Below are 16,466 nucleotides of genomic sequence, written 5' to 3' on the forward strand. Positions count from 1 at the left end.
CCTGGGTGTGATCCGCCCCGCCCTGCGCATTCGTCCTCGGGTCACTTTCAGGAGCCGGGGAAGGGGCTTCCGCAGGGCGCACCCACGGTGCGCCGGGTGGGACTGCGCAGTCAGATTGTGCCCCGCGTCCGAACCCTGCGCTGGGAGGCGGGTTTTACCCTGTTCTGTGTGCCGTTCAGGAAACTAAGACCCAGAGACAACAGCGCCTGGTCCCACGTCGTGCCAGGCAGTGGAGGGCAAGGCACAGTGACCGAGACAAATGCTTGTATCCAGTCAATACATTTATACTGGGTGCATGTGATGTGCCAAAAGTTGTTCTAGGAGCTGGGGACACAAAGATGGAAGATTCTGGAGCAGTCTAAAGTCTAGTAGGATATTGGATGCAGGGACAAGGTTTGTAAAAGGGGCCTGTGCGGAATGCAGCCGGTAGGGTATAGAAGGTAAAGATGGACTTGATGTCAGTACATTAAATGCTATGACATGCCTGACTCTCTCTCCATTAAGGAAATGTCCGGTACATAGCAGCCACCTGGTAAAATACTTGTTGAATGTGCAAGTGCAATAGTGGGCCAAGGAAAACATGGAAATTTTAAAGCAAAGAGGTGGAGATAAATAAGGAGGGAGGGGGACTAAAGAGGAATTTCAGGAAAAAGGAGAGCAGCGCCAGAGACAAGAAATGTAGAAAATCTAGACCTCCCTTCATAGGAGGAAGTAAGGATGGAGAAGACAGATGCTAAAAGACCACGAATAGAAAATAGAATTTATTGGGCACTTACCACGTGCCAGGCACTGTCCTGCACATTTTACACATATTATTACTAGTAACTCTAATCCTTACACCAACCCTATGCAATACTGTATTATATCCTCATATTACAGGTAAAGAAATAAAGGCATGGAGAAAAAGAGTTTGTGCAGTGTCACACAGCTAAGTAAATGGCACAGCCATAATATGAGCTCACATATTCTGGCTTCACAGTCCTTGTTCGCATCCTCTGCTAAGGCGTTTGAATTGTGTCATGTGGATAATAGAAAGTTAAGGAAACAATAATTCTCACTGTGAAGCTACACCTTGAAATGCTCCACGAAAAAAGAAGTACATGGCCACATAGATTTGGGAAACTGCTCACTGCTGCATAGCTCTCTTGTAGAGTCCGGATGCATGTCTGCACATGAAAGGGCTCTGAGAAGTCCTGCAAAGGGGGGGTGGGGGGTAGCTGTATTTAAACTCTTGATTCTAAACCTGTGTCAGCATAGAACTTTTTATCAAGCAACACCATTCCTTGGAACCAGTGTCATGTAGAACATGTAGGTAGAGTGGTTGCATTGCAAAGGAGTGTGGCATAATTAGAATTGTGTGAGAGCTTTCGGGCGGCAGTGCAGAGTGGGGAAGAAACACTAGAGGTAATCGTAGTGCTCCAGCTGAAAGGTGATGGCTTCAGACACCCAGGGAAGGCAGCTGGTGCAAGGGGTAGATATGAGAAATACTGAGGAGTTGGTTAGAATCAGCAAGATTTTGTTTATTTTTAGTGAAACAAGGAAGAAATTGAGGTTTCTGGCTGGGGCATCAGGTAAGCAGTGGGGCCATTTACCAAGATAGGTCCTGGAAGAGGGTTTGCTTTGGGAGGAAGATGATGACCTAAGACTTGGGCATTTTGAGTTGGACATGCCTCTGGTACGTCCAGATGAAGACCCCCAGCAGGGACTTGAATATATTTTTCTGGAGTTCAGGAGCAACTTGAGAATTCATCCTTGACTGGGGAAGCAAGGCCTTGGCAAACTGTAAGCATAGGAGAAAAGGGCACTATGCGAGCCACTGCAAATAAAGTTATGAAAAAGGGTAGCTCTTGCCTTGTTATCACAAAATTTACCTTCTCAAGGCAAATGCCACCAGGAAAAGGGTACCAACAACACAGTGTGGTAACAGTTTTAATGGGAAGGGAGGTGCAGTACCAGGGATCACAGAGAGAGGGTGTCTACCAGGAGGCCTCTGCCCAGGGAAATTGACATCTAAATTGACCTGAGAAAGAACACTAGTTACCCAGAAGAGGGGGGAAAGTAAGTTCCGAATTGACCTGAGAAACACTAGTTACCCAGAAGAGGGGGGAAAGTAAGTTCCAGGCAGAGGAAATAACGGAGAGAGTTCTGGAGACGAGAGAGAGAGTGTGTGGCTGATTAAAGGAAAAGAACCAAGTTAATTTTTTGAGAGCTCAACCCCAAAGATGGAGGGTGATGAGGGGCCAGGCGAGAGAGGTTAAGGTTAGCAGGACCAGTGAGGTAGGGCCACATCTGAACTTTATCCTAAGAGCCGTGACGAGCCTTCGAAGGGAGTAACATCCTTGGAAATATGCCCCTGACCACAGTGTAGTATAGGTAGAGCGAGTGAAGAGAAGCCTGTTAGGAACGTCATAGTAAATCCAGATGAGAGATGACACTAGAACCAGAGAGTGGCAGAGGGCCCCAAAGCAGTGGATGGATTTGGCTAGAGAAATACTTGGGGCCTTGATGCATGGTTGGCTATACAAGGTGAGGGGTGAGTCCTGCATAGAAGCCAAACTTTAAGCAATGGGCAGAGTGGACAAGAAGCCAGGGGCAGAATAATTAGAGGTGAGTCTGGAAGCCAAGAAGAGCATTTCAGCCACCTAGGGAAGGGTGGCCCACAGTGTTCAGTGCTATGAGAGCAGGGTGCTAGGATGAGGTCAGAGAAGTGAGGATGCAACAGGAAAGCTTGGTCTTACGAAGACAGCAGCCAGATTTCAGGGTGCAAGGCAAGGAAATGGTGCCAGCAGATGTAGGTCAGGAGCAGAGAACCAGAGAATGAGCAAGCCAAGGGGGTTGAGTTCTAAGCATGAAACTCAAACATGATATGACAAGGATCGAGTGAGGGGAAGGACTAGGAAATATTGGACAGATGGTGGTCCCCAGAAAGCAAGAGGAGATGGAATTCAAAGCACAAATACGGAGTAGAAATGATGGATTGAGGTAGCCTCTGAACTGAAAAATATAAAATAAAAAGAAAAGGTGGGGGGGAGAAACCATGTGCTCCCATGATCCTGGGCATTAGAAAGCTTTGAGTTTGATTTTTTTCTTCCCTTTGCCTCTCTTTTCTTGGAGGGCATAAAGCTCACATTGGCCATGCCTGCTTTCATTTCTCCTGCAGGAGTCTGCGGCTGGATCAGACCAGCTGGGATGCTCTAGGACAGTGGTTCTCAACCTTCTGGCCCTTTAAATACAGTTCCTCATATTGTGACCCAACCATAAAATTATTTTCGTTGCTACTTCATAACTGTAATGTTGCTACTGTTATGAATCGTAATGTAAATATCTGATATGCAGGATGGTCTCAGGCGACCCCTGTGAAAGGGTTGTTCGACTGCCAAAGGGGTCGCGACCCACAGGTTGAGAACCGCTGCTGTAGGACAAGCATGTCAAACTCCCGGCCCATGGGCCACATTTGGCCCACAAGGAATATTTTTGCGGCCCAGCCAATATAACGGTGTGAGCAGTTATTTACAATTCTGAAAGGAAATAAGTTTCCTGTCAGATCCAGAATTACTGACATTCACCGTGGGTCAGTTTTGAAAGTAATCACTGCGAACAAGATTTCCCCCGAAGTAGGAAAGAGAGTAGCAGAGAAGAGATGCCAAGTGTCAGGAAGAAAACATTAATTTTATTATTGCTCTTGTTCTCTTCTTTTTATACTATACTTTTCGAAATAAAACTACGTTTCTATGAAAATTGAAGTTTTTGGTTTTTTGCGGTCCACATAAACTTAAACCTTGTTTATTACTTTTTTTTATACACTATACTTTTCGAAATAAAACTATGTTTCTATAAAAATTGAAGCTTTTGGTTTTTTGCGGTCCACATAAACATAAACCTTGTTTATTTGGCCTGTGTTAGCCTTTGAGTTTGACATGCTTGCTCTAGGAAACCCCATAGCACTTGGTGTGCTCAGTGGTGCCCACCAGATGGCAGCCTTGATCCATGGTAGCGCGCACACTCGCCTCCCATGTAGTTTTTTACTGCAATTCTGTTTTTGAGATCTTGACTATCACTGAGTTCAATCCTTTTCTTTCTTTCTCCTTCTTTCCCCTCAGATGTTTGAATGGGGGGTGGGGGAGGTCATACACTCACTTATCTAAAGGGACCCCACTATGACAAGGCCCCCTGGACAATAAATAGAAATAAAACCCTTTCTCAACAACACTCAAACACAGAAAGCAGGACCAAAGAAAGCCAGAGAAGGGACTGCCCAAGAACTAGGAGGTGACTAGGACAGGGAAGGGATACAGAAGGCAAGGGTAGAGGGCCAGGTGTGAGCGCAAGAGTGGACAAGCACAGGGAGCCTGGGCAGTGGTCTCAGAGAAAGGATGGAGGCATGAGGTGGTCCCCAAGGAGGCCAGGGAAACAGGCCCAGAACCTTTTTGAAGAAAAATTAAACACCTTGAGGACAATGGGGAAACACAGAGAAAGGGGGAATGAGATGCCCAAGTAGTTACCCTGGGTCAATTTGGTTAAAGTTCCTAACCTAGTAAGAGCTGAGACCTCACCCAGACCAGAGACCCCATTTTTAACTAACTTGTGTCCCAGAGTGCTCATCTCGGCTCCTGCAGGGATTTATTAAGAAAGAACGAGCTTACAACACTGGAAAGACTCTGAGTCCACTTTTTGTCCAGGGTGATGTCTATTTTTTTTTTCTATGTACAGTGTTTGCCAATAGCTACTACTTTGCTAGCATTTTAACACTAAGGCTGCAGAATAAATTACTTTAAGACTTCTTACTTTTGGTTTTCTAGTTATACTTTACATGTTTTTCTTTTTCCTTTCTTTTCCCTAGATGTCAGTGTCCAAGTCATTCTCATACTTACTCCCAAGGTAATAATATATATTTTGTGTTTTTAAACTACACTTTCCATTTCCACAGTTGGCACTCCGATACATTTGGTCAAAGGGTAAAGCAAGAAAATCAAAGGCTCATTCTCATACTTACTCTCAAGGTAATAATATATATTTTGTGTTTTTATACTAACCACACTTTCCATTTCCACAGTTGGCACTCCAATACATTTGGTCAAAGGGTAAAGCAAGAAAATCAAAGGATATAAGAAGGAAATTGATGAAAATGACTGCCTTTTCACTTGAAATTGGCAATATGTAGTTCTAATTATATGAGGTTAGCTGAATGTATGCTACAGAGTATGTGTTTGGCACATACTTATACATATATACATAAATATTTAATGCTATTTTTAATGTATTTCTGTTTTAAATGGAATTATTTGCCAAAGCTAAAAAGGATGCCACAGATAGGATCTTAAGATTGTCTGAATGCATCAAACAGAATTCATTACGATGAAATCTTTGGAAGTTTCTTATACATCTCAAAAAAAGAAAGGGGCTAAAGACCAAGGTGCTTCCTAGAAGGGAAAACCTTGTATATATTAATTTTTAAAATAGCATTCTATTTCTTAATAATTAAAAATAATGACCAAAGTTTTCAATTCCCACAAACGTCTTAATCCTTACCAACTCCATTGTCTACGGAGCAGCAGGAAGCTCATTGTAGCTTCTGCGTGTCCTCAGAATGTCACATGAATTATTGACACAAACACTGATTTCACCTCTTAGAAGAAAAGGTCAAATCTAAACAGTTACGCAAGGGATGAAAAGGAAGGGGCCCAACCAAACAGGACCCTAAGCAGAAACCCCAGAGAAGCCCATTGGGAGTGGAACAGATACAGAAACTAAGTGCTTTGCCTGCCCGTGGAGTGACTCACCCTTCAGGACAAGCCAAGGGACCTCCCATTCACTAATGGCCATCTACCAAGACAAAGCATGCCCAGCCCTTCGGGCCCTCGTGAACATGTGCAGAATTTCGTCTTCAGCTGGTTGTATCCCATTCTTACTGGGTTTCAACAAAGATTCAGGAATTTCCTATTTGGGTGAATAAAATTAGTAGTTTAGGGAAAGTTCATTTCATTGTTTAATAGGATCCAATTTATGTGTTTTCCTAAACTTTAGTCACAGAGTAATAGATTATTTTTTTAAACCTATAGAGATCAAAGAACTTTGGGTTTTTCATTCAGGAAACTAGTTGTAATCTCTTTTCTTTTTTTCAATCTTATGACTAACCAGGAGTGATTAAAAATAAGCAGATAAAAACAAGGGTAAAGTTCATTTAGTGGGGTCCTCTGGTTTTACTATGACAGAAAATTATTTTTTCCCTAACTACAACTGTTGCAAAGGAGTATCAGTTTATAAAAATTTTTATTAAATTTCACAAAGAAAACTAAAATTTTTATACTTACAAGCTTGAGAAATAGAAATATCTTACTGTGATAAGTAACCTCCATGGAAAAATATTAATTGAAACAAATGGTCACAGTTGCTATAAGAAATGTAAGCAAGACTCTGATTAATGAATTTACTAATAGTTGCTCTCTAACAATAACCCAGCTCTAGAGTATAGAAGATTTTTTTTCTAGAAGAACTTTACACATTATGTTTTCAAAAGTATATTTTCATTTCAATGGATAAAATATTTTAAGTTACTTTATTTTCACACCATCAGCATCAAGTTAGCATTACATTCTCTTAAAATGCAGGTTTTAATTTTAATTTTATACGCAACAATGAAACCTGAAAAATATATTTTAGCTAAGGCTTCAGGGGAGATGCTTATGTTCACTGCTAGAATATCAATTTACTATCAAATAATATTTTGCCTTGTTTTTGAGGCCTACTCTGATCCTAAGTTTTACATTTCTAGCTCCTGGGCTTTCACCTTCTGGAAAAACAACAGATTATGCTTTTGAGGTAAATGTAATCAGTCCATTCTTTCTTTTATGGGTGACCTAAAAAAAAATACTAGAGTATTTTGCTAATGCATTATTATCTCATTTTAAATCTGCTGTTAATTAATGTCCCTCATTCTCACTATTTGATCTGGCCTTATTTAGAAAAGTACCTTGTTAGAATAATGGACTATAAATCTTCTGATAACATGAATAATGTCTAGATACTGTCTTCTGTACAGCCATTGAAATAGAACAATTTTCCAGTTCTAGGCAACTTTCTGCTTTACATATGTTGTACGTTAAATCTTCTTTAGCTTTGTAAGTATAATCCCCAAAGGGGTCCATGTAATCTTTTGACACAAGAATAAAGGAACAATTAATTCTGATGAATTTTTATCACACTGTAATTACAGAATTACTTGTCTAAGTCCCTGTCTCCTCCTAGTTCAGTACTCATAAATTAAATGTCTCCAGTGGCCTGACGGTTAACCAGTCCATGAGCAGGCTGGGTGAGGACAGTGCTGAGTTCTCTGGGAGCACAGGCCCATCTGAAGGATACAACCTCCACTCAACCCCATTGCTGCCACCTGGGAAGTTATTCAAGAGAGATCAGACAGTCACACTGGACATTTTTACCCTGATTTTTAAGAGTTATGAGACAATTCAAAACAGAAGAAATCTAAACATAATGTGGATCAAACAAAACATGTCTTTGGGCCAATAGTGACCCATCATCCAATCAGTATAAAAGTTCTTCTCTTAGCTGTAAACATTAGGAAGCTATTTTTCTTGTTCCTAATTGTATAATCAGAGCCTAGCACTATGCCTGGCGTATAGCAGGCACTTAGTAGCATTGAGTGGGTGGAAGACTGGGTGGGTGTATGGATGGATAGATACGTGCATGCAAAAGAAGTTGGATAGATGAATGGTTGGATGGATGAATGTATGGGATGAAAAAATACGTGAGGAATCAGCATTTAAATTGGAAAATAAGAAGAAATTTGAGAGGTAACTTATTTGTAGAGCAAGGAAAGGCAGGCAACAATTGAGAGTTCATGAGATGTTTGGGAAAATATAAGTAATTCCAGTGTGACTAGTGCCAAGGCTTGCTTAAAGAAGTATGATGAGTCTGAGGCCAGATGGGGTGACTTGGACGTATATATAAAGAATATATACTTTATAGGCAATGAGGAGCCATTTCCGGCTTTTAGAAATGAAATGGCCAATCTCCAACCCATCCCCCAAATCTTTTTTTTTTTTTCAGATGGCTGTTTCAAATATTAGATATGGAGCAGGAGTTACAAAGGAAGTGGGAATGGCAAGTATTTAAGATTTCTAGAGTCTACTGTAAAGGTTACATATCTTCTAAAACAAGTGAAAATGCACAAGAGATGAGGCCTTTGTTCTTTAAAGTGTTTAATATTTCCTGACCAGTGTGGCTCAGAGGTTGAATGTCGACCTATGAACCAAGAGGTCATGGGTTCAATTCCTGGTCAGAGCACATGCCCAGGTTTCAGGCTCCATCCCCAGTAGGGACCGTGCAGGACGCAGCCAGTCAATAATTCTCTCTCATCATTGATGTTTCTATCTCTCTTCCTCTCCCTTCCTCTCTGAAATCAATAAAAATATATTTAAAATAAAAATGTTTAATATTAAGTTGGCCAGAGTGTCTGTTATATTTCTAGTGTAATCAAACCTAACTTATAAATTATTTTTGTTATTATAGGACCTACAGAACATGGGTGCTAAAAATGTTTGTTTGATGACAGACAAGAACCTCTCCCAGCTCCCTCCTGTACGAATAGTTATGGATTCTCTAGTGAAGAATGGCATAAACTTTAAGGTTTATGATAATGTGAGGGTGGAACCAACCGATAGAAGGTACCTTTTCATTGTTGTTTTTTAAGTGGAAGCCAACACATACCACTGTTGTTTAAAATTTGCCCCAAGAGTTACTTAGTGGCATGTCAGTTTATGTTTGAAAAATATGACATAATGGCTTCTGTTTTTCTTTCTTACAGCTTCATGGAAGCTATTGAGTTTGCCAAAAAGGGAGCTTTTGATGCCTACGTTGCTGTGGGTGGTGGCTCCACCATGGACACCTGTAAAGCCGCTAATCTGTATGCATCCAGCCCTCACTCTGATTTCCTAGATTATGTCAGTGCCCCCATTGGGAAGGGAAAGCCTGTGTCTGTGCCTCTTAAGCCTCTGATTGCAGGTAAAGACTGTCGTTTGTTTGTTTGTTTGTTTGTTTGTTTGTTTGGGTTTGCAATTGGCAAAAGGCCTTAGGAAATATTCGAGCCAGGAATTTTAGGGTATGTGTTTCCAAAACTTTCTGATTTCTTCATTTCAGTGTGCTACCTTGTTTAGCAATCAAAACAGAGAGCAATTCATTTATGTTTAAAATTCTGATCTTCATTATGCACTAATATAGACAATTGGGTCAGTGGTAGGAAAGTTTGCAGGTTTAAGCTGTGAAGTCACTATGTGAAAGAGAGGGGACAGTTCATCATTTATGTATTATTAGCTCCCTCTATAGGCAGCTTTGTCTTCTAAACCCCTCTCTGTTTTGTCCCATTTTGCCAGCCACTGTGGAATTTAAGGGGAATATTCACTATTATTTTTCTGGTGTTGACTTAACCCTTTCCTACACATAATGGTTCTTCAGCTGACCTGAGACTCTGTCTCTGCCCTGGGACATGTGGCCAGCACGGCCACATCGCTCTGGGAGACATCTGCTCACGGGGCACAGACACACAAACCCAAATCAGCAGAGCTTGTCTGTGTCACACCAGCCTTGGCATCTTTCTGACTGTTCTTCCCTCTCATTTTATAGCTGCTAGCATATTACTGTTTAAAGTTTTATAGCTAAAATGTACCGACTGGTCACTGGAAATATCAGTTTAAAATCTTGTTCTCTCTCTGCTCCCCTCTTCTGCCCTTACCATGAATCTTGTGATGGATTAGGAGTGAGTTGATGGCAGATGAGCTGTTTTGATGGGAATGAGCAATCAGCAGGGAGCAGCATAATTGATGTCTGGCAAATGGAACCCTCTGGTGAAACTGTGTCAGCATCACACAGAAGGGTGATTAGTAAAGTTTAGAAACTTGACAGAACTACAAAACCGCAAGCCCAGCAAAGGCAGAGCATTACTGTGCTTGCTGCCAAGAGGGAATAAAGACATCTTTCAGAGAGGCAAATACAAGTCTTCTTCCTAGAGATGCCCCGCAGCCTGCATTTGCATATCCAACTGCAGCTGCTGAAGCTCTGGCACTAGAGGAACCTGAGGTTCCCAGAGCTCCTCACTGTTCATACAGAAACTTTAAACCTGCAAAGGTGTTAATACAAATGTGGACAACATCCATACATGTTAACACAGATACAGATATCACATATCCACTTCAAAATGCACACACATGTTATACATGCATGCATGTTAATACAGAAGGGACATTTTACCGTTAAACATGCATGTTAATGCTGACACTGGCATCATATTGTACGTGCATGTTAACGCAGGCACACACATACATGTGAAGTATACATGCATGTTAATAGAGATACACACACCAGACAAGCAGTGGGGGCAGCAAAGCTTCCTTCTAACTTAGTTCCTTATATCCTAAGTCTGAATTAAATGTCGCCACTGACCTTTACGTAGATGCTTTATTGATATTCATATTATTTTGTTCAAGTCCCAACTACTTCAGGAACTGGGAGTGAAACTACCGGAGTTGCCATTTTTGACTATGAGCCTTTGAAAGTAAAAATTGGTAAGAACTTTGCTCTTAACTTGTTAAGTTATTTTACCTTTCAAACTAGCCCCTTTTACTTAATCCTTTAACAATCAAGGAGCTATATAGTTAAGGGAACGGTATATACATGTACACATTTTCTTTCTTTTTCTAAGTATATGTGAAAATATGAAACAATCTAATGAACTTCTTTTTGAGAATTGCCCAGAAAATATATTGAAATGCCATGAATCTTGATTGGCTATTTCTCTGCGCAAGTTAGTGGCTGTATGTCAATGATAAAGAGTTGTTCCCTTTCTTGGACATCTTTTTTGCATTTTAAATTAATTTCATTGAGATATAATTTTAAAAAAATACTTTTTATTGATCTCAGAGAGGAAGGTAGAGGGAGAGAGAGAGATAGAAACATCAATGATGAGAATCATTGATTGCCTGCTTTCTGCACACTCCCTACTGGAGATTGAGCCTGCAACCTGGGCATGTGCCCTTGACTGGAATCGAACCTGGGACCCTTTAGTCCACAGGATGATGCTATATCCACTGAGCCAAACTGGCTTGCGTGAGGTATAATTTTTATATAATAAAATGCATACATTTTACGAGCCTGGTTTGATGGATTTTGACAAATATAGGCACCCATGTAACTACTACCTACCCCAATCAAGATATAAAACATCACCCTAGATCAACCCCTCCAGCCCCATTCCCAAATCACCACTGTTCTGCTTTTCATTTCCTTTGTCCTTTTTAGCCTATCTTCTTCTCTGACTCTCAGCTGAGGTGGTAAAAATGTCCCTCTACTTGAGTCTGGCTCAGTATCCTTCTTTCAGGACTTTTATAATTTTTATATAATAAAATGCATACATTTTAAGAGCATGGTTTGATGAATTTTGGCAAATATAGGCACCCATGTAACTACTACCTACCCCAATCAAGATATAAAACATCACCCTATATCAACCCCTCCAGCCCCATTCCCAAATCACCACTGTTCTGCTTTTCATTTCCTTTGTCCTTTTTAGCCTATCTTCTTCTCTGACTCTCAGCTGAGGTGGTAAAAATGTCCCTCTACTTGAGTCTGGCTCAGTATCCTTCTTTCAGGACTTTGCAGCAGAATAAATTGACATTCAACCACATATTTATAGTAACTTCTCTTTTTTAAATTAAAGTACATTATCCTTTGACATCAAGAAATAATAGTTACCAACACCGAAATTCCACCTTACAATTTTTGAAAGACTTTTCCATGATGTTACCTAATGTGATCCTTACAACAGCTCAATGAGGGATGGAGGCCCTGTGATTGGATAGTCTAATCTCATGGAGAACTCAGGGAGACGAAGTGACTTGCCCAAAGACACAGGGTGAATTGCAGAGCAAAGACCCAAACCAGCAGTGAGCTAGTAAACCCGCTCTCTGGCATTTAATAATTAAATAAGCCTTGGTTTGTAGCACTCTCCAGTTTCTGTGGTATAAATATTCCCACCGTAGTCAGTGATGTCACTCAACCTGCCCTTGGGAAGAGACACACATACTTGGCTCCTGTGAACGGAAAGGAGCGTCCTCTCCACTGAAAAGCCCAGGTTTCTGACTCCATATCTCTCTCCACTGCTCCTTGCAGCCTCTCTACATGAGGATGACTCTTATCTCATAATTTTTATATTTTAGGATAATTTGTTATCCTCACTTTATTTAATGTTTTTAAATGAAGTCCATGCCTATTGCCTCCATTGAAAATCCCTGTCCTAGGCATTGGTTCCCGAGCCATCAAACCCACGCTGGGACTGATTGACCCTCTGCACACCCTGCACATGCCTGACCGGGTGGTCGCCAACAGTGGCTTCGATGTGCTTTGGTAGGTACCTGGAGGGGCATTTTCGGTACCTGGGTCTATGGACAGTATTTTGTTTTCTTTTTTTCTTTCTTTTTTTTTTTAAAGAACAATAAGCACCTTTATTTCATGAGCTAAGATAGGAAGGGGACTTATTTGCCTTTTTGGGCCTTGATTTTCCTCAGCTAGAACTCCAGGTCCTTGCCCTCTAATTCATAACCATCTCCTCAGCCAAGTCTGGTCTTGGAGTGATGCATGCAAGAAGCTTGCCCTCTCGGAATTGCTCCTCTGGAAGACTGCTGATTGTAGCATTCTTTTCCCTTTCATCATATTTCTTCTGAATTTTCCTTGATCGCTTTTTGTTTAAAATCTCTTCCTCCTCAGAGTCTACTTGACCCCCTTCTTGCAGCCCAGAGGCAGTGCCTAATGGGACTCATACCACCGTGGGTACCATGTGCTATCAATGAGCAGGATACAGTTCTTTAAGAGGGTCTTGGTGCAGACCAGTTCATTGTTGGATGCATTCTAGACAACATCAATAATCCTTGTTTTGTGCATATAATACTCTGAACCCCAGGAGAAGTTGCTCACGTCCAGCCTCAAAGCTCCCTACTTCTTGTTGCCTCTCCGCACACAGACTGGGTGTGTATGGCAAGGCCAATCGTAATGTCGACAGCAGGATATCCCAGCTCATGTTTTCAGTTCTTGTGGTAGGGCTTTCTTTTGCCCCAGGTCTTGCGGCGCTTGTGCCAGTGGTTCTGAGAGATGCCCATGCTCGACACCAGCTGGAAAGAATGCAGTGTTTTCTTACTGAAATTACTGACTAAGCATTCATTGATTAGCATGCCACAGCAACCCCAGCTTGAACTGTCATCATTCCCTTTCCTAGATGAAAACAAGGACACTGTTAGTGAGTAGGTTAGTGAATAAGTGAGGCCCTGGGTGAGCCAGAAACCTGCCATTCAGGATGGACCATCTCAGCCACAGCTGTGGCCACAGGGACATGGCAAAAGGAGCAGCCGGAGCTGGCATGCCTTGTGGCTACACTAACCAGGGAGTGCCCAGGGCTGCCACAACACGGAAGAAGGCAGGGAGGGGAGCTGACATCCCCTGAGCTGGACCGTGCACACCGTGTCAGCACTTTATATACATATCACTTCACCACAGCTCTGTGCCAGGTGAGAACTCGCTTTGAGATGTTTAGTAACTTACGCATAGTCTACCGCAGGCTCCCTGGGCTTTAGCTCCGTGTGCGATGGCTTCCTAATCAGTGGCTTCTACCATAAACCTCGCTTCTGAGCTCCAGGCCATTCATTCCAGTGGCTTCATGGAGGTCCCATGGGCACTTCACATTCAGCATGTCCTAAATTACCCTATTTCATCCATTTTCACACACACATTTTTTTCATATTCTAACATCTTAAATCAGAACATATTTTAAAATCTGTAGCATGGCAGTATCATTTTCTTCCTCAGTGGTATAGTTTTTAAATGGAGATTTGATAAAATCTGATAATTCTTTTAATTTCCAATAAGCCCTCCCTGCCCGCGCCCCCCACACACACACACACACCACCACCACCACCAACAACAACATGCCCCATGGCTTCTCTTCTTGAGTCCCTTAACGTAGTGAGCAGCAGGACTCAGTATGGACATCTCCTTTCTCTAATGCCCACACCAGCCAGCAGAATCTCTCTTAGATCTGCTCCCTCTTCTCAGGCCTCATTGCTCCTGCCTTGGTTTAGGCCTACCCCAGCTCTTGCCTGGACGGTTGCAGTAGTCTCATCATCAGTCAGGCTGTTTCCATCCCATAGTCCTTCCTCCTGTCTTCCATGCTGGCCTCACCAAGCTTGCAGAATCAATACACACACACACACACACACACACACACACACCTCTACCTTACAAGTCTTTCAACCCCTGCTATCCAATGTCCAAATTCCTTTGGCCCTGGAATGTTCCCAATGCTCTGCTCTTTATCTGTTTGGATAACTCATCTTTCAATTCCACTGGAGCATTCTCTCCCTGATGGAACCTTTTCTGACCCTCACCTTCCCTCTCCTCAAGTACAACTGACCACTTTGTCCTTTGCTCTCCCCCACTGGGGGGCCTGTACATTGCTTCTGACACACCCCTCTCTTCACATGCCTGTCTCCCTCAGTGCAGTGTGAGCTTGGTGAGGGCAGAACCATCTTACTCACTTATCTGTCCCTGCCCCTTGCAAACAAACTGTCACTCCATAGGTACTCAATTAATAGCTATTGAAGTTCACACAAGCAGGAGGCAACAGAGTAAGGATTCAAATCCAGGTCTCCAAATCCATGGCCTGCTTTTTTCACTACATTACGCTGCTTACCAAAAAACTGGAGAAAATTGTGTTCAAATCCTTCCTGGTCAAAGTTGTCAGTACTTTGAAGAGTCATCCCCTAACAACTTAGAAATAAGATTACCCTCCCTAACTGGAAGCTACATAATAAATTTATAATGGACCAAAGCAGTCACCTTTAAGTGAAGAACTCATAGGCCCAAAGACTTCACTGCCAATCAAAAGCGGGGGGGAGGGAGTTCAGAAGAAAGAATGATGGTAGTTGCCCTTCTAAGTATTTTCCAAGGAAGAGGACACCTCCCCTGAGGAATCTGCCCCTGGGGCCCAGTGGCCAGTTCTGAAGATGGACACACCCATGAATTCAACCTTAGAGGCAATTCCCCTTGTTAGGACTTTGTGGGGCTGACTAGTGGAATGCACTGTGGTTATCTGTACCACATAGCATATCCACAGTGGAGTGAGTACATTTCCAAGACAGTTTGTAATCATAATGGAGGGGGGAAGGAAGACCATGTTTTCAATTTGTGTATTTTAAATATTTCTTGTTAGCCATGCCCTGGAGTCCTACACTGCCCTTCCCTACCACATGCGGAGTCCCTGCCCTTCAAATCCCATCTCCCGGCCAGCCTACCAGGGCAGCAACCCAATCAGTGACATTTGGGCAGTCCACGCACTGCGGATCGTCGCTAAGTATCTGAAGAGGTATGCCACCCAGAGGGAATAGAAATAGAACAGAAAAACCACATTCCACCCTTATGTAAAATGTACCATGCCAGATCCTGACATGTCCTAAGTCTGTTCACCAAAAGGTCAGTCAGTGGACGTAGAGAAGCCTCAGAAAGCTTCTGGGAAGATGAGAGGAATTGGAGGTGGGGAAGGAGAAGGGGAGGGGCGCACATGTGAAGACAGCTGAAAACTGGGTCCTTCAGTCTGAAAAGGGTAAAATAGGAGTCCCTAATTTATGAAAGATGCAGCTATAAGGTTTATTCATTGACGCCTCAAAACCTAAGCTAGGATGAGGAGAAATGTCCTTTGAGATTTGGCTACCAATGCCAGACAAGAGAACCACAGAGGCAGATGTTGGCTGTGCCCACCGGGGCCCTGGGCAAAGGCACACGGAATCGGCCCAGTGAGCACACTCGGAGGAGCTAAATAGAAGCATTAAATGTGTGGAGTTGTCTGTCCCAGGAGACACAAAATGCTTCCTAAAAGGTTATAAAAGATTTATGAATGACATAGCCATAATAGGCTCCTGGGAGAGCAAATATATACTTAGAGATGAAAGCTGATCTCGGAGACATGAAGACATCTGCAAAGTCAGACTCACTTGTGTACTTCTGCATAAGGGAGGGAAAGCACACAGCAGGTTAGGCCTAGATGTGAGCATGGTGCCTCCTCTGGCCCTGAGCTGGAAGCTGCTCTGGAGAGGGGACTGAGCCGGGGAAGGGACACAGAACTATTTCAGGCCCAGGGACTATCGGGAAGCACAGAAGCATTTGGGTAGAAGCGCATACAGATAACTGTCAGCCGTGTGTTTGGGCAGGAGCGGAAGGCAGGAGCAGCAGTGGGAGGTGAGGGAGTAAAACGGACAGAGGAAAGGCTGAAGCGCCATCGTTTACTATTTTACCTTGTTATTCGGGGGACACAAAGCGAACAACTGGGTTTTGGAAAGGAGACTCAAACGCCCAACCATTTCAAATGAAAGCGGGGGAAACGCTGTGGCACTCTTATTTCATAACAGGAACCCTTA

The 16,466-nt window shown here is 42.6% G+C and overlaps 1 protein-coding gene and 1 pseudogene across 5 annotated transcripts in view; one reads left to right on the forward strand and one right to left on the reverse strand.

Moving 5' to 3' along the window:
- The first annotated feature begins 4,840 nt into the window (after nucleotides 1-4,840).
- The window catches only part of ADHFE1 (alcohol dehydrogenase, iron containing, 1), a 29,655-nt gene continuing 18,029 nt past the window's right edge, over nucleotides 4,841-16,466 (forward strand). For 3 of the 5 annotated variants that reach the window (XR_001362151.1, XR_001362150.1, XM_014539793.1), the window contains exons 1-8: nucleotides 4,841-4,878; nucleotides 6,773-6,819; nucleotides 8,065-8,118; nucleotides 8,527-8,681; nucleotides 8,822-9,018; nucleotides 10,497-10,574; nucleotides 12,306-12,411; nucleotides 15,266-15,418. Coding sequence is in view for 3 of the 5 variants with exons in the window: in XM_014539793.1 (XP_014395279.1) it covers nucleotides 8,065-8,118; nucleotides 8,527-8,681; nucleotides 8,822-9,018; nucleotides 10,497-10,574; nucleotides 12,306-12,411; nucleotides 15,266-15,418 (743 nt within the window). In the remaining 2 variants the exon portion in view is untranslated. Of the gene's footprint in view, nucleotides 4,879-4,982; nucleotides 5,001-6,772; nucleotides 6,820-8,064; nucleotides 8,119-8,526; nucleotides 8,682-8,821; nucleotides 9,019-10,496; nucleotides 10,575-12,305; nucleotides 12,412-15,265; nucleotides 15,419-16,466 lie in introns of those variants that run through there. The other 2 variants (XM_014539794.1, XM_014539795.1) reach the window with 2 other exon arrangements.
- LOC106726131 lies at nucleotides 12,429-15,259 on the reverse strand (annotated as a pseudogene).

Source organism: Myotis brandtii, unplaced genomic scaffold (assembly GCF_000412655.1).
Source record: "Myotis brandtii unplaced genomic scaffold, ASM41265v1 scaffold23, whole genome shotgun sequence".
Classification (NCBI taxonomy): Eukaryota; Metazoa; Chordata; class Mammalia; order Chiroptera; family Vespertilionidae; genus Myotis; species Myotis brandtii.